Source organism: Oryzias latipes, chromosome 10 (genome assembly GCF_002234675.1).
Source record: "Oryzias latipes chromosome 10, ASM223467v1".
Classification (NCBI taxonomy): Eukaryota; Metazoa; Chordata; class Actinopteri; order Beloniformes; family Adrianichthyidae; genus Oryzias; species Oryzias latipes.
The window spans coordinates 16,883,518-16,910,674 of record NC_019868.2 but is presented as its reverse complement, the minus strand read 5'-3'; the positions used below and the strand labels follow the sequence as shown (position 1 = coordinate 16,910,674).

Here is a 27,157-nt window from a genome sequence, read left to right as displayed (position 1 = left end):
ACTAGGGGGCGTTAGAAGGGCTTTTCCTACTCATTTTGAAATGGCTCCTTTCGTGAAATCTCAAAAACACTTTTGGTGGAAACGTTTTGCTAATTTTCCAAACTTTTGTGAGAATAACTCATCTACTGTTATTCTTTTTAAATGACTACTTGCTGAACTGAAAACATTCACATTTTTTAATAATAAATTCTTCATAATGCAGTTACACCATGATACAAATGTGTGGATCAAATTTCAGACAGTGGTGCTTTTTCTCCTGTCAATATTTTAGCATCTTTAACTAAAATTGTTGAGAGCAAAAATTTACCAAATCACCCAACGGATCATATATTGCATAAAAATATGCTATAGCATTTTTTGGTGATTTTTTTCAAAGAGTTTAAAAAAAATCCTAATTCCAAAATGTTGGAATTTTCCGTCAATTCTCTGATGTAGTGGGATTTAGCAGGGTTAAAGATCATAGAAATGCAAAACAAATAATAATGTAATTCCAAAAAAATGAAATAATAAAAAAAAGAAAAAAAAATTCCAAAACAAAAGTTATTTCTAGAAATCAAAAAGAAATTAAAAATAAGGATCAAAAGAAGAAACCAATGAAGGTAGGTACTATGAGACATTGCTGATTGAGTGATGACATTTGTTCCTCTTTTCAACAGCAAGTTATTTGACGTATTAATATCTTTTATTATTTTTCTTTCAGCGTCTGGCCACACCCACTGCACAAGTTTAGTGATTTCTTAATCAATTCATTACCACAGTTTAGACAAAACATTCTTCTGGGGTTCCTCTCCTTAAAAACTCAAACGTCATCATCCATTCAGTGACATTCTATAGTAGCTACCTTTTCCAGTTTCTCTTTTTGTTGCATTTTTTAATAACATTTTTGAAATTACATTTGTTTTCCGAAAAGTTTGTTTTATTTGTACTTTTGGGTTTCTGGAATTTTGTTTTGATTTCTGAAAATCTAATGTTTTTTATGTGTTTGACTTTTGTAAATTATAACTTTTAATGTGTTTTTGTGTTGAGTCATTTGACCTTCAGGGCCACCGTAGGATCGTTACAGGTGTACTCTGAACATCGGCATCACATATGCCTCCAGTTCCTTCGGTTAACCTATAAAATGCAATGACAGACGAGGGCAGTCCAGCGCCCTTAAGGTGGTTTTTATCCTTTGATACAGTACTTTACAAGGTCAATAAAAGAGGTGAAGACCTAAAGAAAGCTTCAGAAGGAAAACAGGGAGGAGAACAAACATCTCATCAAGGGGTGATTGAACTTTAGAAAGGGGTGACCCCTGTAACTGTCCTCCAAAACTGAGTAAAAATGCGAGAACGTCTTCCACAAACTGATGTGCTGAACTGACTTTTCCAACCTTTGCACTAATTTTTCCCCTGTGTTCTTGCAAATCCCATCATTTGATTCCCTTTTTTTTGCCCCCCCCTCACTATCTCTTCATAAAAATAAAACAAAACACCAAAGTACCAGCTTTAGGTTCCTTCACAGTTCAGATTAGTGCAAAGAAATTCCTCTCTTTTTTAGATGGAGAGGAGAGGGGGGGGTCAGCTCCCATCAGCCCATCATGTCTTCCCCAAGACGTTTGACCTAAGGGGGACAGAGGTGAAAGATTGAAAAAACGAAAAAGATGAGGACTGTTTACGCTTTATGGCCTATTTATGTCACGCTCACCTGAGGGCTTTCCACCTGTCCTTCTCTACCTGATTCTCTGGACTCTCACTTTCGTACGATGCAAGGTAAAGTCCTGCAGAAAGGAGGAGAAAGCAGACTTCAAATTCAGGTTTTCTACGACTTTGACATTACATAAGACAACCTGTTCACTAACACCAGTGAGCTAAAGGCTCATATTTGCAAATTACCTACAAGCACAAGGTCCAACAAAGGTAGTTAATGAACATGAGCGTTTTCTCAGAAAATGAAACAGCCAAACAGGAAGTAGATGAATTGATGAAGCACAGGAACCGCAATGAAAACAGGATAGTGTTACAGATGAAGTTGGAATATCAAAGCAATCGTTTATTTGTATTTTTGAACAACAAAAAGAATGAAAAAAAGTTGCAAAAAGCAGAAAAAAACAAAATCAAAGGACCTTAACATTGACTTCCTTCTAGAATATATTTAAACTCTTATTTTATGTATTGTTGCTGTTCAGAGGCCAAATTAATACAGTATAATTTCCAATCTACTGCAGCGGGACCTCATTTACTACAGGAAGTATTTTATTTTGAAAGGAACTTGTATGGGCTGCTGTCAAAAGTAATATAATGGAAATATAACACTGTTATAGTTAAATTGTTGTAATTAAAGCTAAACTTTATAAATGAATGATTTAATGGCCACAGAAACATAACTGGGGTTTATTTTCTAAATGTTGAGGTGGAACTCTCCCTCTCACTGGGTTTTGGTCTGTAAAAACTGGACCAAATGGCTCTTTTAGTGTTAAAGGTTGCAAACCCCATCCTAACCACAAGCTCTTTGAAAAGCTCAACTGCAGTTCTTGTCTCAAATATGGACCAAAAAATAAAACGGCATCAGCTGAAAACAGCAGACGCTGTGGTGTGGTCCTCACCGTCCTCACTGAAGATGGGAGCAGTGTGGAGGTAGTGCAGGAGAGCCTGATCCTCTTCAAACGGACACTCCACCTGCTTCCACGTCATGAACTCTCCAACCTGTCGGGCCAACTCCACAAATTTCTACAAAACAAACACACCCAGATCATCAGATTGAACCCATTCAGCAGTGTGAATAACAGACAAACCACAAATGCGGAGGTTTTACTGTCATTCCACACCTTCAGGTGATTTAACATAAAAGTGCAAAAAGAAAGAAAGAATTCACAGTGCAGCAAGCTTTACTGTCAAAACAAGCTGGGGTTATGAGGATGTGCATCTATGACTGATGCTTTGTTACCCCACAAACAAACCCACCTCAAAGTTGACATGGCCGTTGGGCAGGCGGTTGGCACAGCCTTCGTTCAGAAAATAAATGTCTTTAATCAGCAGGCTGAAGAATGGAATCACAACCTGAGGGAGAAAACATGAAACCTTTTCAAACAAAGCTGGGACTGGAATCTGGGAAGCGTTTGGCAAAACAGTTTCAAAACATTTGAAACAGATCTAGATCTTTGAATTTAGCAACATGGGGAATAAAGGCTGATGCTACAACCCTAAATCACTGTTTGCTGAGTAAACAGTGCAAAATTATGAACGTAATGATCATTTTTCTTTCAAGATTAAAATCAGAGTTCTCTCTCTTTTGATCTTTGCTGAGTTGTAACTTTTTGATGGGAGGTAGATCTGTGTGGGACTTCCTTTCTCTGGCTTTTCAAGCCAAATGCGGTTTTTTACCTGGTCTGAGATTTTTCCCATAGTCCCCTGCAGTTCATAAACCTCATATCTTCTGAAGTTTGTATGATCCATCCTCTCTTGGAAAGTCATTCCCTTTGATGGCTGTTTAATTTAAACTCTTCATAACTTTGAGACTTTGAGAATACTTTAGCTTACAGTCACATTCCTGACACGTTTATCTTATTTTTATTTTCTGCACATTTGGTTATTTGGCATCAAATTCTATTCTGACTCCTGGTTGTCATTAAATAACATATAAGGTTAATTAAACACAGGTTTAAGTTTCTTCTGTATACGTCAAACATATGGAAACTCCTATACAGTATAAAGACGATTAAGTTCAAAATTGCATTTCTGAGTATTTCTTTATTTAAATTGTTGTGAATGGGGAGCAGACGGAAAATGTGGTTTAAAAAAAGAGCAAATTTGTGATGCAGAAAAGACGCTGGGTGGGCCTAAAGCTTCCTGCTCCAAGCTCTCAGCAATGGGCAGGGGAAGGGGGGCTGGGTTGATCCGCACAAACAGTCCCGCCCACAACTCAGAGGTGAATTTCTAATGAACTCCTGCTGCTCTGCAGAAACTATGTTTTTGATTTTGGCTAAAAATGTCACAACCATAAATAAAAGACTACTGGGAATGCTTTTACAATAGAACAAAAAATTGTTGAAGTGAGTCTTCAATATGTAAATATTTCTAGAAAGGTAAACTTGGAAAATGTAAAAAAAAAAAAAAAAACAGCAGGGAAGCGGAGGCCGTACCTTTTCTCTGTTGCTGTTTGCAGTCCGGGAGCGATGGGCGGCCCCTCTCAGAGCGGTCCTGTAGTTGTAAAAATTTCCTGTAGGATCCATCTGGTGCTGTCAGAGCCAAAAGCAACAACAAAAGCCGTCAGCTTTGAACTATGACCTCTAATAAAATGACATATGGGAGCTTTGTCACCTCGAGAATGAAGAACTTTGCAGTCTTGGCTTTGCCCCAGGTCTTCTTCAGACGGGACACAGGACTCATATTCATACCAGCTACGCAAATTGGGAGAAGGCTTTTTTTAATTAACAGGGTGGATTTAAAACTGGCAAATTTTTAAATGGCAACTCACAGATAATAGCCATAAGAGAGTTGAAGTTTCCAATGTTGAAACACTCTCTGGCCACATCGATGAAGAACTCTATAACCTGGGCTCTCTGCTTCTTCTTTGCTGGCTGTAGACAGAAAAAATTATATGTATTTGTTTTTTTTCTAAAACATTTATACGGAAGAGGATTGGGGCCATGGAGAAAGAAAAAAAAAAGGTAATAGAAAATTCTGACTGTAATCTCAGAATTCTGAGAATAAAGTCAGAATTCTGAGATTAAAGCCAGAATTCTGAGTTTAAAGTCAGAATTTTCTATACCCTTTTTTTCTTTGTATGGCCCTAATCCTCTTCGGTACATTTAGCTTTTTCCTTTTTTATTTGCTATGTTTCATTCTCTACTGATAAAAATATTTTTAGGGCAGAGTGCAGTATTAACACATGTCCATTAGGGGGCAATGATACTCCATATGGATTATATGCCCTCAAATGCAGCTTAAGTACTACCCGTACATTATAAATTACTATAAAAAAATAGGAAATGGTTTAGAGCCAGAATATATAGTAAATATTGCTTTAAAGCAATAATCCTTAAATTAGTTTTGGAACAAAATTAAAACAAAACAAAAAAAATTATTCCACATCATTTGGGAGTTATTTAAGTGATTTTTGTATTATTTCAAAAAAATAAAAAAATAAAACTACCCACCATGCAAATTTCTGTAGCCACTAGGTAACAGAGTCTGTTGAACCAGCGGACATAAGCCTCCAGATTGGAAGTTTTCTTCTTCTGGTCACCGAAACATGGCTGCACAAACACACAGACACAGTAAATGAGTACAGAACGTGCGACCACAGGGACTGCTGCTGGTACTAATTAGCTTCCCATCCACAGGCTGACCTCAGGAGAGACAGAATGATGGAGAGAAAGATAGACAGACAGAAAGACGGGAGCTCAAATGATAAGAATAGAGTCGGAGAGAGCAGGAGAATATCAGATATGGAACATGACATTTGATTTTGTCTCCCACTTTTCGGTTTTTCCCACGTTTTCGTTTTTTATTTCTGAAAACTTCTAAACCCATGAGACATTTCTTTGTAGCAACAGTCAGATCAGAAATGATAAGAGACAGTGAACTGCATTGAACAGCTCTGCGGAGGCCAGATGGAGAAGTTGCATAATGTGGGTTCCGGCTCTGACTTGTGATATTTCTGTGTTGTGTTGTTTGTGGCGTTTGGCTCAGCAATTTCTCTTTGTTTGACATTTTCAAAAAGACCAAATATAATTAAGATCTTCAAAGTTATGTTTTATTTTACAATTTTTACCTTTTTCTGTTGATCAGTTACATAATTAAATAAAGTGATTACCCTCTTTAGCTTTTCTGCGCAAATGTCAGATTTTTCATTCTAAACCCAATAAGTCCCTCCACACTATAAATACGTATTTGATCATAATGCCTTTCCTTCCTGAGATTTTGTAAGGTAAAATTTCTGTTGGAAACTATAACAAACTTTGTAAAAGTTTAATATAAACCTGATTCCAAATTTCTAAATGTTTAGAGGAATAATTCAGAAATCCACACTGCTATTCTTCCAATGACAAAGGAGATCATTTAAAGGTTGGAAATAATAATAAAAAATCATTTTTCATTTTAGATAAAAAGGATTCAGAGCGTCTTATGCATAATCCGAGATGGAAGGTAACCAGAGAATCTCCAAAACTATGCAAACAAATTTAATCTAAGACCAAACAGCAGCGCACAAACTGTTTCTGCTTCATAAATGAAGTATTAAAAAAAGCAGAAAGATCTCAATGAGCAAACAGGCAAAAAACTTTAGTAAAGAAGAATAACTATGCTTTTTGTGGAGTTTAGTTATAAAACAGGAAGAGCAAATACATAGGATGGCGTGTTTATTTTGTGAATGATTTCTGAATGACAGGAGGCTGTAATCTTGGGCCTTTTGCACGTTTTCATGAAGCTGTTTGTTTATGGAAACTTTTAGTCAGGTCAAAGGTCACAATATTTGGTGGACATGATGATTTTTGGTATCATTTCTTCAACTCTTTATGCCCCCTTTCTGATTAAAAGTGACCGTTGATGGAGGAGATAAATCCCATTAAAACATAAATCCACAAAAAGCAATATAGGTGAACATATAATGTAAAAAAAACAAATTTCTCTGATTCTCTTGCAGGTTATTCTGTCATGGAGTCAAAGTTTACCAGCGTTCCATCTAGCGGGTCTTTCTGAACGAAGGCTTGAACAAACTCTTCAGGTCCAATGTGGCTCAAATGCTCCTGGAGAAAACAGAGAAAGAGATTTTTTTTTATTTACACAAACTGAAATGAGCAGAAATCTAAAAATGTACTTTATGATTAAAAAAAAAAAAAACTAGAATGTGTGACTAGGAAGTGATGTCCATGCGTTACCCACTGGGGGATTCCCTTTAACAGCTCTTTCATTTTACTAATGGAATCAGATCAATAAAAGGAAGTAACGACTCAATGAAGCCACTCGCTGTCTTCATATTTCCAAAGGGACACTTAGAGCACGTTGACTTCTACACACACTGTGACATTGCGATGACTCATGGAGCTCAGCGCTTCCTTCAGGTTTCTTCCCAAACAAGCCGCCGCAGACAGACAACACCATGGCAACCGTTCCGGACGGGAACCAACAAGCAAAAACCTTCACTTCCGGGATGTGTGTAGGCCACATGGCTTCTCCGCCTCCCTGCCTCCTGTCTTTGTGTGTGTGTGTCAGAGTGTGAAGCTGTCAGGTCACATACATCGGCTGCAGTCTTCTCCTCTTTGTTGGCCGCCTCGGGCACATCTCTGCCTTCTGGGGTGATGTCACCACCTCAGTGAGGGTGCAAGAACACGCTCCCCACAAAATCGCATGTGTGCACGCCATCAGCACATGTAAACTGGAACCTTAAGACTTTATTTTTTTTAAAATAACGACACATGAAAGTCTAGGTGAAAGCTTGAGGGCGGACCTTGGCTCTTGTTTTTAACCACAAACTCTCTCTTTCCAGCCTGTCACTTCCCATCACATCTGCGTTTCATCTATACGATCTGGATGTGAACTAAATGTCTACTCATGCTTCTCCATCCTTAGTGCCTCAACGCTATGCAGACATCCTCTCCTCCTTGTCCATCCGTGTTATCATCTCCCACATTGACCCCTGCGTGACCCCCCCTGCTGTGCCCCTCCCTCACACCCCCTCCCAGGGCCTTACCAGCTCCACGTGGGTGAGCTGCTGCGCCAGCGTGTAGGGGTCATTGCAGATGGAAAGGATGTCCTTCTGGATGGGCAGGGGCTTGGTCTTGAAGGCGGCCAGCTTATCGGAGATTGAGGAGGCGTTGAGCGAGACCTTGATGATGCTCTCCTCCTCCCGGCTCATCAGGTCCAGCCTCTGGCTGAGCTTCTGAAGCACCTGGTTCAGGGTTTTCCAGTACGCCTGAAGGCAGAGGGGAGGAGCAGTCAGTGACGCATCATTTATCAATGACGAACAGGCTGCTGGATGATTACGATAACTATGGTGTTCACACTTTCCTCTCACTGTGGAAAGTATTTCAAATGTGCTCTTCTTCTTTTACACTTCAGGGGTCATCAAGCTGGGACAGCTAACCCACACATCGTTCCTTTCCTCCCAAAATGTTAACACACAAGTAAGCATTAGAGATGTGTTGTAATGACTGGACTTCAACTAAAGTTTTTTTCATTGCTCTACCTTTTTTGACAACACTGTGCCTGACTAAAGGGAAGAATAAAACAATCTATTTTTAGACTGAATTTAGCAGCATCAAAAACAACTTAGGATTTATCAACCTAACACAATTAGATTCTAATGCTTCACACAGCCCACAATCTATCCCTACCGTTAGACTTACATGGAGGAACACATATACATTTTTTTTATCTATAAAGAAACAGGTAAATGTGTTTTATACGTAAAGCTGGACATGACATAAAAATTGTTCCCTAAAAATCATTTGGGGCAATGAATGAGTATTTTGTACGTTTAAATTAGCATTTTGTGGAGACCATTTAGTATATCTTAGTCACAGATTACCATTTTAAGGGCATTTTTTGGACACAAATTAGCATTTCATGTAAACAAATTGGCATTCTGTGGACAAAAATGAATATTTTGTGGACACAAATGAATATTTTGTGGGGACAAATTAGTGTTTTGTGCACACACTATGTGCACACACTAAAACCCAAACTAATGCGCTAAAACGCAAACGCTTTTTATTTTAATAGCATTTTGTAGGCACCAATTAGCATGTTGTGTGCACAAATTAGCATTTTGCATGCACAAATTGGTATTTTGCGTACACATATTACATTTTTAACAAAAAAGAATTTGGCATTTTGCACACACAATGTTGCATTGTCCAGGGACAAATGAGTAATTTGTGAACACATATTAGCATTTCGTGGGCACAATTTATCATTTTGTAGCCACAAATTTGTGTTTGAAGCACAAATGAGTATTTTTTTGGGCACAAATTAACATTTTTTGCGCAGAAGTAAGCATTTTGTGGCCCAAATTGGCATTAGTTGGGTACAATTGAGTATTTTGTGGGCACAAATTACTGGTTAGGAATTGAACTAAACTAAAACTAAAATATTAAATGGTGCCTATAACATGCTAATTTGTGGGAACAAAGTACTAATTTTTACCCACAATTTATTATTTTGAGGAAACAATGTATTATTATTTTGTTTAATGTCATGTCCAGGGCTCCGCAGTAGAGGATTTTGGTGAGATTTTCACATTGTGTTCTGATTTCCTGAATGTGCCTCTCCCTGCAGCTGACTGTTCTGCGGGGCCACTAGGGGCCACTCTGTCTCACATGTGACCCACAGCTCCCACATGCGGAGAGCAGCCAGCTGCAAGCAGCAGCCCAATCCTCCCCACCTGCCTTTCCTCTCTCCTCGCCACCATCACCTTTGCCTCTCACCCCTTTTTTTCTCCTCTCTCTCCATCCTTCTCTTCCTATTTTCCCTGGAGGTTGAGATAATCATTGTCTTTGTCGCTTTGCTCCTTCCTTCTAGGGAGGGAAGCTGCTCGCTCCATTACTCATCAAAGAGGCGAGGAGGATAATGAAATCTTCCTCCTTGTTACTATTCACCTCAACTTGAATTCCTGCCGAAAGTTTCACTTTTGAACACCGGGAGAAAATAATCCTCAAGTTGATTTTTTTTGGGACAATCAGTGTAATTCGCTCTGAACAAAGTAACAGCAGAGAAATGACTGTGTGGCCACAAAATCGTACCTCATCGCACGGAGCTATCCTGTGGATGATGTCCTTAAGCTGCCCGACCATCTTCTCTTCCCTGAAGTCCGAGGGAAATGTTTCCGTCCATTCCGTCAGCAGCTGCAGGATCTTGGGGCCAAACTTCCGCACTTTTGCCTTTTAAGCAAACGAGGCTCATAAATGTCTGCTCTTGTGCAGCACAAACATTGAACAGAGCTCCTAAAAAATGTGTCATGCAGAGAAGCCGTTCGTTAGCAGAGACGTGTTTGTGGCTGACCGTGTCCAGCGGGCTCTGGTCCAGCTGCTGCTGTTTGATGCACAGCTCACACACCCGGGACAGCAGCTCCGGGGGCGGAATGAACAAACGAGCGCTCAGCAAGAAAGCAAACACGTAGGCTTTCTGTCAAAGGACAAAGAGAGACATTTGATGGGACTCGGTAAAGATTAAAAAAGAAGACGAGAAAGCCTTAAAAAGGAGAATCTCTGTTCTGATGTAAGAAGCATTTGATTTTTACCTCGGGGTAGTAATCAGCAGTGGGCACCAGGTTCTGGATCAAGGTGTCCAGGGATGCAGAGGTGATCGGGGGCCCTTCAGCCAGACAAGCCCCGGGCCCCGGACCTTCCTGCGGCGCCTCCTCCTCCTCCTCCCCAGGTTCAGCACAGGCCAGGTGAGGGCTGAAGCCAGCGGGGGTGGTAAACATGGTGCCTGTGCACACAGTCTGGGGCATTCCTGACTGGAAAACAAACACAGACCACAGAACCAGGTCAGGCGGAAGCAAACGGAATCTTTTAGACCTCAGAGACGTTAGATTAGAGCAAATACAGGATCAACTGAACTTGTTGTATTGATGATAATACATTTGAGGGTTTTCTACAGACTGCAAACAGATCTTATTAGTGTTTTAAATAAAGTGATTGCATTTGGCAGCTGTATAAAAGAGCCTCCGACTATGATAACAGTTTTATTCAACAGCCAAAAAAAAACAAAAATCCCAGGATTCAACTGGATGTTAAAAACGGCCTCTTTTGTTTTCTTTAATACCAGGACATATGAAGTCATCCATTTGAAATAGGTAAAAGGAGAAAACCAAAAACTAGATAGTTATAGTTACTCGTCCCCCAACAGAGATAAAGAACTTGAAGTCCTCAGTCGGAACAGGCAGGAGCTTTGTTGTTATAGATCATCTAGTAAAATGGTGCTTAGTGGCGGTGGTGGGGGCACCAATTAACCGCCTTAGGAGGAGTTTACCGAAGCATGCGGAGTAACCAGACAATGCAGCTTCACTCCGGAGCCTTCGAGGGGGAGGGAGAGCAGATTCTTGGCCTGGAACTGTTGGTTGGATATTCGGCCTTTGTGGAACGACCCAGACCGCCTCATTTAGGAAGTCTAGTGGGGCTTAGAAAATGCGGACCGGATGACGGAGCAGGTGGAAGTCTTAAGGTCTAAGATCAGCTCCTTCACCAAGAGTAAAAAGGCTCCATTTGTTGTTGAGACAGATAAGGAGTTTCAGCAAATCTAAAACCAAAAAACAAAAACAATTAATATATAAATATATCTGTGTGTATTTATGCATTACAATTTTAATAAATGTGATACTGAAAATAAGGTTAAAATCCAGGCAGTTTCTGTGACATAAAATGATCTAAAATCACAAGTCACCAATAAGTTGATCAATAATTCCCACACCAGCCTTTTCTGCATGCTAGAAAGACAACTTTTGGTCGTTAACCTTGATTTTAAAAAAAGCACAAAGCTCCTTGTTTGTCATGTTCCTGCTTAGTCTTTGTTGACTCACATTCCTGACATCTATTAGATTTGATGGCCTGAATCTTTGGCGGCAGAGGACACACAAAGCCCTCAAAAGCAAAGACCTGAAGTTTCCACGCAAACACATTATTTTGAAATTTGTGACAAAACTGGAAAGTGGAAACTTCCAAAACATTTGATCTAAATGTGTCAGCTCTCACCCCAGATCTTCCCAGCAAACAGTTTTCCGATGACCCACGGCTGTGACTGACACATTCTGCATAGCACCCCCTACCCCCAAATGACTCCATCCTCTCCTCTAAAGAGAGAACTAAAGTGGGTGACCCCGTCGCAGTGGAGACGGCTGCAGCGTGTGTGTTCTCCTTCATGAAAGCTGTGCATCACACATCATAAATAAACTCTGACGGTGTCACTTTCGCTCTGATGTCACCAAAAAACAGTCCAATGACCTCCAACACTGGAAGGAAAGCAGCTGGAATTACACTTTCAGTATTTCCACATAATTAATCATAATATCTTATTATAAAAAAACGTTCTTCCACCATCCTTCACTAAAACTGTAAACTTCAGTCTATGTAGCAGCTCCTCAACATGTGGTTGGTGAGACCTTGAGCATCACGCAGGAAGCTATTTCAGTGCTAAGCAGTCGTTTCCCCCTGCCGCCCACAGCTGATGCAGGAAATAGCCAAGGTGGAGCAGCATCGCCTGCTTTTCTAAACTGAAACTCATTAAGAAGTGTGGATGGACACCTGGGAGGCTGGTATGGTCACATGGACACATGGCAGAAATCCTGGGTTATAGTCCAGGTTTGTTGGCGTCTAGACTTCCACAAGGGGGAGGGTCACCTACTTACCAATCATCTCAAGGTTATTATATCCAACTCCCACCAGTATCACACAAATATCAGTTTTACTTCCTCTCCTGAGGTTTTCTTCATAACCTACATTTGAGCATTTCTTCACCTTCATGTGCACAGCAAGCATGGTGGAGGATGGGAAGTCGGCCTTGCTGGGGGGGCTTGTTTTTCTTACCGCCTACTCACACACACCTCTGACACCCGCCACCATGTTTCCCATCATGCACATTGATGTGCATGTAGGGGATGAACATAACACGTCCATAAAGTAAGCCATTCTGAAGCTACGTTCACACAAGAAAAGTCCACGTAAACGCGCGTAAATGTGCATTTACGGCTTCTGCGTTCACAATGATCACATTCACACTACAGCTTTGCAAGTTGCGATGATTATTTTTTGGCTCTACGTACAAAACCCGCGGCCATCAAGTGCGAATTGCAATTAAACCAGGTCGAACTTTGACCAAACAGGGACTTGGTAATGACGAATGGATGACGTCCCCCTTAATTCATGGAAATTGATCTTGTTTTCCAGATGTAGCTGGCAGACATGCGCTAATAAAAAAAAAGTGAAAGAAAGAAAAAGAAGAAGTCCCTCCCTACTTGTCCAGTGTGAACACCATGGGTTAGATGTGTGTTAAAGCATATGCATTTAGCATGTTCTTTAACACGTCTTACATATGTTTGTAGCTTTAGAGGAGCTTTGTCCGAGCGAGTTGAGGAAATTCATCATGTGGGGAAGGGAAGAACTGAGTTGATAGTTTTTATTATTCATTCTTTATCTTTAAAGTTATACAATAATCGAAGCAGTTTTGATTGATTCTCCCTGAGGGCAGAGTGTAAAGCAATCCAATATTAAAATCAAATGGATTATTACGAAGCCTTATCAATTTGCCTTTAAAGAATTTTTTAAGGCAAAAACACCTGAGATACTTTTTTTAAATGTAAAAATTCCCAAAATTATGTACATAAAGTTCAGAATTTCTTTGGTTTGTAAATTATTATTGATGTAAAGGCTGAAATTTGACACATAAATAGAAAATTATCCAAATCAATCAAATCAATTTAGTGTTTTATTGCAGCATTCTTCATTTCTGTTCTTCAGACTGGTAGCCGTTTCAGGGGCTTTAAACCTGCAGGTGTTTCTTCAACAGCAATATGCATAAACCAGTGTAAAAACAGGAAGGAAAGGGAAGCTTTATGATAAATGAAGGGGATTTATTTTGCTTTAGGTCTGACAGGAAGAATACGCCGATCTGCAGGTGTCTCTGCAATTTTGCATCCTGCTGTAAATTTGCAGGTGATGAGGAATTAAGGAAACCCCTCCATATTGTGCCTCAGCAGCTGTTTGTGCATAAATGAGAGTACTTTACTATCCAAAACCAAACCGTCAGTGTTTTCCTGCTTTTAGTTTCCACTTCCTTTGTTCTCCCTTCTGCTTCCTCCTACATTTTCCTTTATAGTTCCCAGCTTTTCTTGGACCTCCTTTTGCGTATTTTATTCCAGCTCTGTCTCTGTCAGATCTGTTTGTGCCAAAGTCAGCTGTGTCACTCATTTTCTATCACACTATAAGGTAAAGAGAATTTTTTTTTTTTTTTTTTTTTTTTTAAACTTTATTTTCAGAAATTTTATGATACAAACTTAAACACACAAACCTGCACAGTAACCCTCCCACCCCACCCCAAAACATAATAATAATAATAATAATGAATAACTTTAGAACAAAAAAAAGAAAAAGAAAAAAAAATAAAAAAGAAAAAGGAAAGAAAAGTGTACATCCATGACAGAAATTTTCAAATGTTTTTCTCTATTCTCTCTGCAGAAACACAAGTACCCATGCATATTTAAACACTTATAGACCCACACAGATTCACACACTTATGTACGCATACTATAAGGTAATAACTTCAAAGCACCTCTCACAATCGGTGGAGGAAACGTTACTGTTTAGTCCCTTAATTCTGCACCCCCACGTCGGACTATTCTCCAAACTTTCCTCTGCTCTGAGATTTCACAGCAATCTAAGCAGCAGAGCCCCAGAGGCATCACACTTTTAGAACCCCGTAACCCTTCACCTTCTGTAAAAATGAACACATAAACACACCTTTTTTTTTGTGGTCCTGCTGCAGTGCAGTGTTGTAGTTTTAGAAGAATGTGATCTTATTGCTTTCCACTCATGCTTTAGGCATTCTTTTAGAATCAACTTTGACATTTTTGACAAATCTTCCATGACACGTACAGTTTGCATGTTTCCACAACATGGAACCAGGAAAAAACCAACTCAGTCAATAGACTCGAAATTTGCCATTTCCACTTCATCAAACACATGACAGTGCAGAAAAAGTCATCTGCAAGGGAGTCACTCGTTACAGTGAAGACAGCGAGAGAAGCCAAAGCTTCTTTAAGAGACTACATCCGGGTGAGAATTGGAGAGCCTGCTTTTACTTCCCATCATCCCTTTGTTTACACGCTCTCCCGCTAGCTTCCAGTCCCTCACACCAAAGGTAAAACAAAAATGATGAGGAATGTTGGAGCCATGCAGCTGTACAGTTTGGAGCCAAATGCCAGCTCAGACGAGGAAAACAAAAACATACATGGATCTATTTGTCTGCAAGTAGATGCATCAGAATGGAGCAGAGCAGGAAGTTTGTGGCCCACCCACGTCAAAATAAGCCCTTTTAACAAAAATATTTCTGCATCTCCTCCTGATTCACAACAATTTGAATAAAGAAATACTTAGAAATGCTATTTCAAACTAATTTTTTTAATATGTCCTTCATCATGAGAAAAATGCTAGAAAATATAAAAAAAACTAACAAACACCCTTTTTATTAGTGGGACTTTCATTTTCAGCAGCTTGGCATCTCTTATGTTTGCGATCGATCATTTCTGTTGCTAATTTATTTCTTTACTTATGTTCTTTTAAGTTCAACCTATTCACTAAAGAGAACAAATTTTGTTCTAATTAAAATAAGAAATTAACAAAATGTATCACTGTATTGTTTCAAAATAAAATGTAGATTTTATTTAGAGTCTTATAGCAATGTCTTAGCTCAAAAAAGTCTCTGTATACAGCATAAAAAATGGAACCATAAATAGAAAAGTACTTCAGCTAAAGTTCATCCTATATCTCCACTGAAATGTTAGGCAATAGATGTAGTTTGACAAAATAGAGAAAGAAAAAATAGACGATCAAAATAGGTTAAGTAGTAAAAAATAGTTTGATTTTAATGAATAAGATCTCTAACACTAGTAGTTATTAGATCTTCCATGCAGATTATTCAGAAAATCTTTTGCTTTTCTTTATTTGATATTTATTTATCATAGGCTGGCACTAAAGTCAACTAAAGTCAATGTATCGACTGAGAGTTGTGCTTCAGTATTTAAGAGTTCATTGCCGTCAGTATTATGGCTCATTTATTCTGTTAGCTCCAATTTATGCTGCTAATGGAGAAGAACGTTAAGTCTGCGCTGACTTTTCGTTCAAGGCAATGACAACTGGGAACTTGTGAAGGTCCTGCGCACCAAATTTTTCACCCAAGTGTTTGTGTTTTTAATTGGTGCCAAAGGATTTTTGATGTGTTTCTTGCCCAAAATGATCAGAAATTGCTTTTATGATCCTTTGAAAAGGTCTTTTGCTGCCCAAACCTTTAATAAACACTGGCTATTATGTTAGAGAGATAATAAAGCATCAAAATAATTAATAAGTATTTCCTTGTTTTTATTTAAAAATGTTTTAAATGTCTATCTAAGCCTAATATTTTTAAATATGCAAGTAGCAAAAATGTATGATGGCAAATGTTCTGAACACAACCTTGATGCTACTGTGTTTGCAGAAGCTTTATGGTTTATGTAGCTTACATGCTTATGGAGCTGATGGGTAAAGTATTTGCACCCTCAGCAGCTGGAAAATGATGTATGTCTTTGTCCATTTTCATTTCCCTGCAATCAGATCTGATTTTTTCATGCAGCAGTTGAAGGTGAACTGATCCAAACCCCATGAAGGTTCTAGATCATCAGCGTAAGGCACAATGGAAAAAATGTTCACCAGGATGGAGCAGAATTCCTTTCTGGGTTCTGTAGTCATATTGCATATTTTCCTTGCAGTGAGGTTCCTTCCTGCTACATGATTAATGCGAGCTCCAGCTGTGCTGTCACACCACATCAATGCTGCACTAGAAAATAAAAAAACAGATTGAGAAGGTAAGAACCTATAAGAACAGGTGAGGATGGCAACATGTGCACCAATCCCCCCTACTCGAGGTTTCCAGCAGCCACCCAACGGTGGCTCTCTTCCCCGTCTAGACAGCTGGGGGGGCACCATTGTTCAGGGCCCCTTCATTGGGCGAGTGTCAGTGTGTTTTGTCTTACGATCTGTCAGGCTGTTATCGGGGGATCCGCCTGCTTTGTTCTGTCGCGATTTACAGAAGGCAGCAGCCGGGAAACCGTCTCCATCGACACCTCTGACAGCAGAGCTGTGTGTGAGGTGTGTGTGTGTGTGTGCACGTGTGGGGTGTGTCTTCACAACACAAAGCCATTCCTGTCATCATCCAGCACCTTCAAGCTGTCAAACAGCTTCTAGACTCACTTTTACAAAACCTTTTTGTGTTTTTTTTAAATCTCTGTAAAACCTGTATTACAAAATGAACAAATCTACTGTGTGTGTGTGTGGGTGTGGGTGTGTGTGGAGGCAGAACTGCTGACGCATCAGCCTTTTTCCATTTAGGGGTTAATGGATGAAAATAATCGACCTTAGAACAAATTCTCCATTAAGACTGGAAGCTTATTAAGGCCAAACCGAAGCACGGTCTGACCTTTGACCTGAAAGAATCAAAGGGGAGCAGTTAAGCTTCTTTGTGGGGGTGAAGCTGAGGGACCCTACACATTCACTAAAAGGTTTTTTAAGAATAAAAGTGCTAATTTAACAAATGCGTTTAAATAGGCGTCATTGAAAGGAGCAATATATATATATATATATTTTTTAATGTATTGAAAACGTGTCTTCAACCTGATCAAATGCAATATTAATCACCTATAATGGTAAACCGTAAAAAGATATAGTACTAGGCCCACACAATAAATTACAAATGTATTGTCATCGTGATGTCAGCCTGTGCAAAAGATGGCGTAAAGTGCAATAAATGGTGACTTTAAATGTTTACACACACACTTATACAATTTCATGGCAGCTTGAAGTATTTAATGGATCAAATAAAGCCCCTTAATGCATTTGACTAATTGGACGGACCCTTTTACGTCATTCACCAATCGAATGGAGCCCTTTCATGTAAGACCTGAGTCATTTGGATTATAATTTCAGTCAGCTGTTTTTCGTTATGCTATTTGTTTATGTTACGCAAGTCACATCGTCATCACAAAATTGATCACTAATATTGCACATTGCAAGATTTCTATCCTATTTGACACGCCCACACACGTTTTTCTGCTCAGATGTTAGCAAAGCATTATCCACAGTCAAAGTGGCAACAACAGCAAAATCTGTTTTTGCTTAAAATTTATGTTGGAATTTCTACCTAAATGAAGATTTCTGACATTCTATAGACACCTATATTGGTGGAACATAAATCTAACTTTTTTCTTTTAAAGTCGGAATAGAATATGACGTTAAAATCATTTACAAAACCACGTTTTATTTATTACCATTTTTTAAGACTCAGCAGAGATACTGTACGCTTCCTCAGTGTTTCTTTAAATGTTTTCTCTCACATTTAAATGTCCGTTTCATCATGTAAATGTCAAAAAGCCATTAAGTTAATCAAATATACTTATAAAATAGAAAAATTGTCTTACCAAAAAAGCGGTTTTGCAGACCTGAATTAATTCACTGGTGCTTTGGGTAATTTCCAAACATTCATAATCTAAATTAAGGATAAAGAACATGACTGCAAGGCGTTTTTATAGATGCTGAAACTGCTGACCTCCTTGAAAGCTTTTAAACTTTGATTAATCGGATAGTTGATCTTATCCTTATACTTAGAAGTACCACACAACCAAGATAAAAGTATTCCACGATGCAACAGAGAGCTGCAAATGATCAGAAACAGATGCAGCACAACCCCTGAAAGTCTTTATGCATCAACCATTAATGAAAGGAAAACATATATGCCGCCTCACTACTGGTGCACACAATTACAGACTGACATGAAGCTCAGAATCATGGCTTTTTAAAGTAACTTCATAGTAGGTCAGGTTTGTGCACTTGTGGGGGTCCAATTTCCCAAATAGTTATCTCAGGTTGTAAAACAGAAAACATCTCTGAAACTATACCTACTGTTTAATAACAGACACACAATAAGACCATATTCTGATAACAGAGTGGATGAAGCCTCAGAGGATGACAGATCAGCACAAATGCTCTCAACCTGTAAAAATCTTGAGACCTGATCCATATAAAAACCTATAAAGACTTAGTCCGATTTACCCCGTTAGTAACTATTATATGAATCAGAGCAGGTCCCTGGAAACCGTGGCGGTCCAGAGGCAGCCAGCTGCACTGCAGCACAAGCTAACTGGGATGTGAAATCAAATCTGGGTGCACTTGAAAAAAGAAAAGTTGGGTGGAACAGTGCAACCAGTCCATAAGGTTAGTCTAGATCCCTGAATACAGATGTGCAAATTCATTCATTGTTAAAAGTCCAGTGATCCCCTGGGGCAACCAGATTTATAGTCTGTGAGCTGATAAGACATAGAAAGGCTCTGAACATTGACGAAAGGAAATACAAAAAAAAACTTGAGAAGTTAAATATTTCTTTACTGAAATGTAATCTTCGTTAGTTTGAATAATTTGTAATCAATCTGTTGCTGTACTGAAGACGAACAATGTTTGCCACCACTACAAAAGTGAAAATGCAGCAAAGCTAAATGTGCAAACATGTCTTCTTTTTTTTAACTTGTCCTGTCCAACAGCTGAGCAAACAGATGAGAGTTGAAGGCCTTGTGCAAGGATTTTTAATTTTTGAATTGGGCCCCCGACTATTGACTGCACATGAGAACTGGACTGAGTGACCCCTCCCCCAAAAAGGATGCACCTGCTCGCTCCAAGAAGCCAAAATCCCATAGAGTACTAATAAGCAGCTATTAGTATTTGTCAGAATATATTTTTCTTTTCTTAACATGTTCTTGCTAAACCTATTTTTTTCATATTTTTTCTTTATTGCAAATTATTTCAATTATAAACTGATCAATCAGATGCCTCAATAAAAGTAGGTGGTCCCATTGAATATTCGAAATGTTTGATTGACAGATTTTGTGTAGCCCACGTTATAGTGGTAGGGGTACGAACCCATGTTTCTGTTCTGGCCCTTTAAGGGAACAAGGTTTGATCATGTGTCGTGTAGAGTTTAAAATGTTTGCTTCACAAGCCCAGATCAGTCACTGAACTGCAGACAGCATCCCACCTCCCAGCTCACTCCTCCTCATTTACATACTTTAAAACTTCCTTCCACATGTTGGCACCTTTAACGTCACTGCTGTTATTCTGGGACTGCGCTCCACAAAAAGCAGATAATTGCTTATTTTTGGTCCTGACGCCTTTCTGTGCACCACGGAGAGCTGCAGCTCTGACCTAAATTGGTCTTGGTAAGCTTTCGTAACGTTAATGATTGAACAGCCTTGGTCGTCTCACAGAGGAACGGGGGCTTTGGTTAAAGTAAACACACCTCTTTGTCATAAATCCTCTTCTTCTCGGCTCCCCCCTCCTCCAGCGTCTGCCTCTCCACGCCCTATTTTCCTGTGTCCACTCAGGACGCCACTACAGATGGCCCAGTGAGAGCTTGTGCAGCTAGCAGGACTACTGACTGGCATGGGGTTTTTTTGGCCTACAGCCCAGACCGTCATCCCAAATCTCCACAGAAACCCAAAAGTGTGCTGGCGTATAGGCTGGACGTTGCGGCACCCAGGCAGAGGCAATCTGGCCGCTTGAACTGCACAGCGCCGACTTGGCAGAGGCGCCAGCAGAGACAACAAAATACCAGGCATGTCAATGCACACATGCTTCAGCACAAGCAGAACGCCGCACGCCTGCTGGGTAAGCGTGATTTTAGGGGAGAGGAGTACTGCAGACAACAAATGACTTCTTTGTATCTTGGATGAAACAAATGCACGCACACATGCAACCCACCCAGCTGCTAAATGCAGGATTGTATTACGTTTCGGCCACACCTCCCACCCCCACCCTCAACTCACTCCTCGGCTTTCCTCTGAGCCTCCAGTCAAAGTCACTGAGGACACATTCCCTTTCCGGAGAATTCCCCATGCGCTGCCTGTACTGGGATGTGCACATACACCTGTTCCACACCCAGCCGCTCCATCACTGCAATCCTTGCTGGGAATTCCTCGCCATAAAAGCGGTCAGTGTGTGTGTAGCAATGCTCATTCCTGAGCACAGCTGTGTGCATGTCAAAAGGCTGACAAAACATTTGAGTTGGAACTACTTCTTTTCCCAAGAAGGTGCTTTCCTCCATAAAAAACAGAACAAACTAAATAGAGAATGGTGAGGAAAGATGGGACTGAATGGTGACAATGAAACCTGAGATGAGAAAAGCACATTGTCTTGAGCTTACTCCACCCAACTCAAGAAAAATTCAGAAAATGGGCGATTGGAATATACAGAGTTTTGTTAAGTCCACCCACTTGTCAATCAAAAACCAAAACCAAAACATATGAGCACACAGCTGTCATGATTATTAAATCAGTCTGTATGTTTGTTGACTTTTGGTGTAACACTAACTGTTTTGTCCATAGGAGTCAATTGGAAGTAGCTCACTCTGGAAATTTGAGGAATTGCAGCATTTAGTGCTCCTTTGTTGGCTACAGATTTGGGGGGGAAATCAAAACCACCAAATATTGACAAATGATCACATTACTCATGTGATGCCATCTTTTTGACAGCACATATGTGGCGTGACGGGTAAAATTCTATGAGTCCCAGTAGTAAAATCCTTTCAAAAATATCTACTTCAAGTATTTGGAATTCTGCTCCATGTAATGTTCTGTGCACTCACAGAACCTAATCACAAAGCAAAAGGAGGAAAAGCAGAAAGTGGTGATCAGACGCTTGTGATGCAGCAGCCAGCTTAATAAGGGCAGGCTCTAAAATGAGACTTCTCTTCTGAACACCCACTCAGCTCCGGCACTTCTCTTCCTTCATCCAAACCTGCACATCAGCTACTGCAAACTAATGAGCAAGTCGGCAGCAGATGCAAACCCAATACCCACACTCCACTAATATCGCCACAGCTGCCTCCTGTGCTGCTAAACTGCATCTGTCAGCTCATTAGAAGCAGCACCTGAGGAGGCCGGCGCATAAAAGTGTCAGAGACCAGGACGGCTCCTTTGGTCTGAACTAGTAAAGCAGTGGGTTCCTCAGTTTGTTCTCCCACACTTTGGGTTGTGTGGAGTCCTGGTTCCTCCAGTTACTATCAAGAAATCTTGAAAACACTTAGTTTTTAAAACCAAGTTCAAAAAAAAGGTTTTCATAGGCTAACTTGACATACTTTTAGTTTTAATTTACTTTTAAATCAAACAAAACTTTATTTTCTAGTCAGCAGAGGCAAAAACCAGGTATTTTCCTTTCAATGTGGCCAAAGAACAGTTCATTTTTACCAAATTCACTGTTGTTTGAAAGAAAACTGAAATATGCCCTTAAAGCTACATTCAGACTGCCTTCGGAATATAAGTGCATCTATGTAAACAATCGTATCTGTGCATTTCAGGCTTCTGCTTTTAAAGCTCTTGCGTTCAAGCGTCACTATGAAAGTTTTTGGGCTTCACATTTTTAACGTGCCTAAAAAGTAAAAGCAGGTTGGACTTTAACAAATCAGGTAATCGGATCTGGTAGTGACGTACAGATGGCGTCCTTTCAATTCGTGTGTAGGGGCTGTTTTGAATTCATTGTTAGTGTAAAGCTGGTGTAAATTGTATTTTGGATTCCTAAGATGTTTTAAATTCGAGTGTACACTTGAACACACAATTACAAGTACACACAGTTAGGCACAAGATGTATTTTATCAGTTACAAATCAAGTATTACACACACAAATCCATTGAGACCAATTTCTCCCCATAAGCCTCTTCCAACTGTAGGTGGTGGACATGTGCTCATGTGTATCAGGTAGTGACAGTCCAGGGTGAACATTTTAAGATAAACGTGCGTTCAAGAAATTCAGGCTTAGCACATTCAAGAACGTGTGTCACCTGCTTGGTATGAACGTAGCAAAAGGCATAAAAAACATAGATTAAGAATGAAAAACTAAAATATAGTTTGTTTTCCTCCGGGCATCTGCAGTGGGCAGAGGACACTTCCATCATCAGTCTAGAGGCTTCCACCACTGGTTTACTGAACAACCATTGGTCTAATCTTAATCCGTTGCTTTTGTGACCCTGCCAAATATGAAGACTGACCTTCCGCCGCTGCCTGTGCGACTGCACGCAGGCATGGGGAGCACAGAGCGTTTCCATGGAGTCAAGGCTTCTGCTGGGGGGGGTAATTAGAGACCTGTTGTGCCTCCGCTGAGGCATCTCCTGCTTCCTTTTGTGCGCTATCCAAATCTCGCGTTTGCCCCCTGTCTGCGTGCCTCTAGGGGGCGGAGGGCTTGACTGACTGCACACGTGAACTCCATCTGACACAGCCTGTCAGCAAACTTACCCTCGTCATCCTCCTGACAGTGGGTGAAGATGTTGCATGAAGAGCTGTCAGGGACTTAAGCTATCGCAGCTTTCTGTTCATGAATTGGTGGAGTTTATCCATTGTGGATGTGAAAAACATTCATCTCAAATTAACTCTTACATTTTACAAAGACTACGGTAAATAAATGAAATTCCAGCCTGTTTTTGCCTACTCAACGCAAATGGAAGCTACTTCTGGAAATCCCCAAATGTCTGCTGGTAATAAAACAAACAATACAGGAACATGTTATACAGTGTTACACAATAATAAACACGCCCTTGGTAGATAAACATGACATTTTCAACACCTCAAACTGCTGAGTGTGCTTGTTTTATTTAGAGTAGCACATCAGTAGAACACAGAGAGAAAAAAAGTCTACAAACAACGTGATTAATATCTCATGATACACACATTCCTGTGTTTACATTGAATGCTAACCCCCTAATACTGGAACGTTCTTTGAATAAATGTCACTCTTTGACCATTCTGAAGCAGAGAAAAGCACCTTTGTGCCAACAGAGTGTTTACACAGTTCACAGATACCAACGGATTCTCACGTGGAGAATAGCAGCTTTGCGCTAATAGCGTAGCAAATTGACGCAAAGCTGCTTTTCTCTGCCTTGGAATGACTTAAATGGTCGATACCAGCATTAGAATTAGCACCAGAATTTTTTGTATTATTGCTGTAACCCTGTAGTTTTGTCTTTGCTTAGGTCCAAAACCAACATGAACAGAAAGTCTTCAGTCATAGAGAGACGCATGTACCGTTGAAAGCGGCCGTCGTTCAGACGCAGCTCATGCAGTACGCGGTGAACGTCACTGTACTGGAGAGTTTCTGAACCATCTCGTGCACCCAGACATAGAGAGACACAAGTATCAAAGCATTTCTAGAAATCTTCAAAATAAATAATTCTGATCGGCAAACATCATCTGTGTCTTCCATGAATTGTATGTGATATACAGATAACATCGGACGATAGCTCCGCCCACACACGGCAGAAGCATTCAATTTATGAACACATTTTTGGACAAGTGTCCAGCAGCGAATTCGCTGGGCGTCTTAACAGAGACGGAGGATGTGAATTCACCACATGAATAGTATTGCTTGTGTACAAAGCAAAACTCGTTTAGGTTCACTTCAAATCTTTTGTGCACTCGATCCTCTGTTTGCATTTACTGTCGTGAAGTGCACTCAGGGTGGCTTGAAATTGAACTGGGATGCTTGTTTTCAGGCGGCTCAGTGTTCACGCCAGAGTTCAAGTGAGCTTTCAAACCTGCCAATAGACTTTGTTGGAGACAAGAAGCACCCTAAACCTTACATAACTCAACAGGGGTGTGATCGAACCGAAATACGAATAAAAAAAATGTACATTCTTACATCTATTGTTGTTTTTTTTACATTGCAAATAACTCCTTCCTTCCAAGTACTGCTAACACGGAAAGCAGAGGCATTCTGTAATGTCTGTAGACTTGAAAGGTGTGTGATCTATGATGTAGTAGATGCACAAAGCCCTACCTCCCCCAACACATAAACACACACACACAAACCTTTGGGCAGTGATAAAGCTGTCATTGCATCCAGACTAACAGCTACTGTGTTCCTCCCCACTGACCTGCCCTGAAGAGACTATGCTTTGTCTGTCTCTCAACACAATCCCACACTGGCCTCCATCTCTGGGAACCCGCCTCCCTCTGTTGCATGTCAAACTAAAGGATGCCCTCATTACCAGCACACCTGCTACATTCTCAACGCTGTCGCACACTTGTTACCAACCACTTGTGCCTGACCCCGACTCCGACGGTTCATACTTGTACGGCCATCGTCGTCATTAACGCAAGGCAGTCTCTTCAGTTCTGATTCATTCTTATTGCAAGAGTAAGCCTTTGTGCTTGTGGACAAGGTCACGATCCCTAGAGTGCAGAGGATGATAATGATGGATTTACAGCTTATGCCTCCCTTCACTACTAACAAAAGCGATATCAAAGAAGGCTATAGGAAAGCACACACAGCCAGTGAAGGTGAGCAAATATGTATCGTACTCAGTTGTGAACTATAGGCATCAAACAGCTGGATGTAGGGGTTTAAAATTTAATTGACTTTAATAGATTATTTCTATTCCTACAATCCAACCAATTCAGTTTAAGGGAAGATGTTAATCAAGTCGACCTCTACCATGAGAAAATGCTTTTAAAATGAAATAAATCAATTAGATCAATATTGGAAGATACCATTTGAATTGAGAAATGTTAGGTTTATTTTACTATAACGTAAAAACAACCATCAGTGGACAACACACATGTGATGTTAGCAAAAAATGATCAATCCAACTTTACAGTGCAATGTAGAAACACTTTGAATTCAGCAAAGACATGTGACCATATGGTAGAATGTTCTAATAATGTTCCCTCTGGATTCTTTTGAAGTGCAAAAACAACAACTTTATGAAACTAAAATGTCTAAAATGATCATCTTGTAAGAAATACAGGGAATCTGGAAAACTTCACCTGCACTGTTAAGTACCCAAGTATTTATCTCTGAGTCACACTGGTTGAATTTTTGGTTAAAGATGTCCTGGATCAGTGAATAGCATTGTTCCAAATAAACCAATATCAACTATGAATCATATCGTCAACCACAAATTATGATATAAATGGAATCATCAAAAAGAATCGTTACGCCTCTATTGCTGGATGAGGCAGAGGTTCCTGAGTGTTGGCTCAGGAGATGATGCCTGAGCAGTGCAGCAAGGACACTTGAGCTCAGGGTGTGGGGGCAGCTTCCAGCAGCAGATCCGGCTGTACTTTAAGAATCTCTTTCAATCCAACTGGTTTTCTGACAGAATTAGTTTCACCTTCACGCACTCTATGTAAAAAACAAAAAAACAACAGTTTATATTATACTAAGTAGATGCTGCATTGCTTGCCCTTCAGTGAAAAGCTGATTGAGACCTTTAGATCCTATATGATTTTTCTAAATCCTAATTTCAAAGACACCCTCTTATTTCTTAAATAATCCAATGTCTGAAATGTGTCAAAGCAAAGGATGCAGAGGATCATCCAGCGCAGCTCCTGTCATCGCTGACGCAATGTGATGCCTCGTAGTAAGCGGCGCGAGGCGCGTTCCACGGGAGCGGAGCGTGCTGTCATCACCGCCGCGTCTCTAACTTCACAATCATCTGATAACAGTGCGGGTGATGCATTTACCTGCGAGTCCCAACCCAAGCATGGATGGGACTCGCAGGTAACGTGCCTTGCGCGCGCGCACCGGCTGAGAGCGTCGGTGGAGACTCAAAAACGTGTAAAATATGGCAGTTGTTGCTTTAGTAGGTGCGTGACTTACCAACACTACACTTCAATCCCCATCTGCGATCCAGTTTGTAGCCGATGACAAATCAACAGAAAACGCCGATATTCCCCAAATGAATGAGGGCTCGCGGAGCTTCTTGGGTTAGAGCCGGACTCACTCGAGAGCCGCTGCCTGGTTCAAAATGTCAGGTGACTTGCAGATTTAAACACAACCAAACATTAAAATTAAATCCCCTTGTCCTGGACAGGTTAAAAAAAACGTGCAAAAATGAGGGCTTTGAGCCGAGAAGCAGCGCCTCCTGAAGGCGTGGTGACAGGGCTGTCCTCCGCTACAGAGACACGGTCGTACGTCCGCCAGTCCTCGGAGCAAGTGTGAGGAGGACAGCGGGAGGGGAAAGCCAAATAACGAAAGCCGGGGTCAAGGAGAGGAAATTAGCTAGCTTCCGGTTGTAGATTTCAAATTAAAAGTCTCGTTGTAGAGATGACAGGAATGGGTGATCCTTCCCAAATAGAAGGTAGCAGGAAGCATCTCATAGACTTATATTAAAAAAAGGCTTAAGTTTTTAGTCAGTCATTCTCTTTGTCAGAATAACTATTCTCACTCTGCTACCTTTAAAAACAAAAACACAAAAAACATTTTCTTACCAATCCAATTTGTTCATTGATTTTTGTCTTTATCTTTTAAACTGACCAAACAGAATCCTCAATAAAATTATGTGGTGTCTGCTGGTCCCCATGACAATCAATCGAAACATCTAATGGACAGATTCTCCCAAGCCCACTTTCAAGTGGAAGGGGTGTGGACTTCCATCAAGCTAACTCCTGATTGGCAAGAGTG

General features: G+C 40.3%; 1 protein-coding gene across 1 annotated transcript; it reads right to left on the bottom strand.

The window, feature by feature from the left end:
* Positions 1-1,423: 1,423 nt before the first annotated feature.
* On the bottom strand, positions 1,424-26,703 carry rasgef1c (RasGEF domain family member 1C). The gene is made up of 14 exons (XM_023959237.1): positions 26,354-26,703; positions 10,219-10,437; positions 9,981-10,103; positions 9,722-9,859; positions 7,672-7,893; positions 6,653-6,727; positions 5,138-5,236; positions 4,456-4,558; positions 4,299-4,378; positions 4,121-4,216; positions 2,943-3,038; positions 2,585-2,708; positions 1,687-1,759; positions 1,424-1,602 (listed from the first exon to the last, which is right to left on the bottom strand). The coding sequence occupies exons 2-14, from the start codon at positions 10,429-10,431 to the stop codon at positions 1,578-1,580; spliced, it is 1,467 nt and encodes a 488-aa protein (XP_023815005.1). The 5' UTR covers positions 10,432-10,437; positions 26,354-26,703; the 3' UTR covers positions 1,424-1,577.
* Between the last annotated feature and the right edge of the window lie 454 nt (positions 26,704-27,157).

Excerpts from the sequence above, each read along its gene's own strand:
- rasgef1c (XM_023959237.1), bottom strand. The coding sequence starts at position 10,431 with ATGCCCCAGACTGTGTGCACAGGCACCATGTTTACCACCCCCGCTGGC. Across the intron at positions 10,104-10,218 it reads CTGCTGATTACTACCCCGAG|AAAGCCTACGTGTTTGCTTT; the intron begins GTAAAAATCAAA and ends GTCCTTTGACAG. Across the intron at positions 4,379-4,455 it reads CTCTCTTATGGCTATTATCT|CTGGTATGAATATGAGTCCT; the intron begins GTGAGTTGCCAT and ends CAATTTGCGTAG.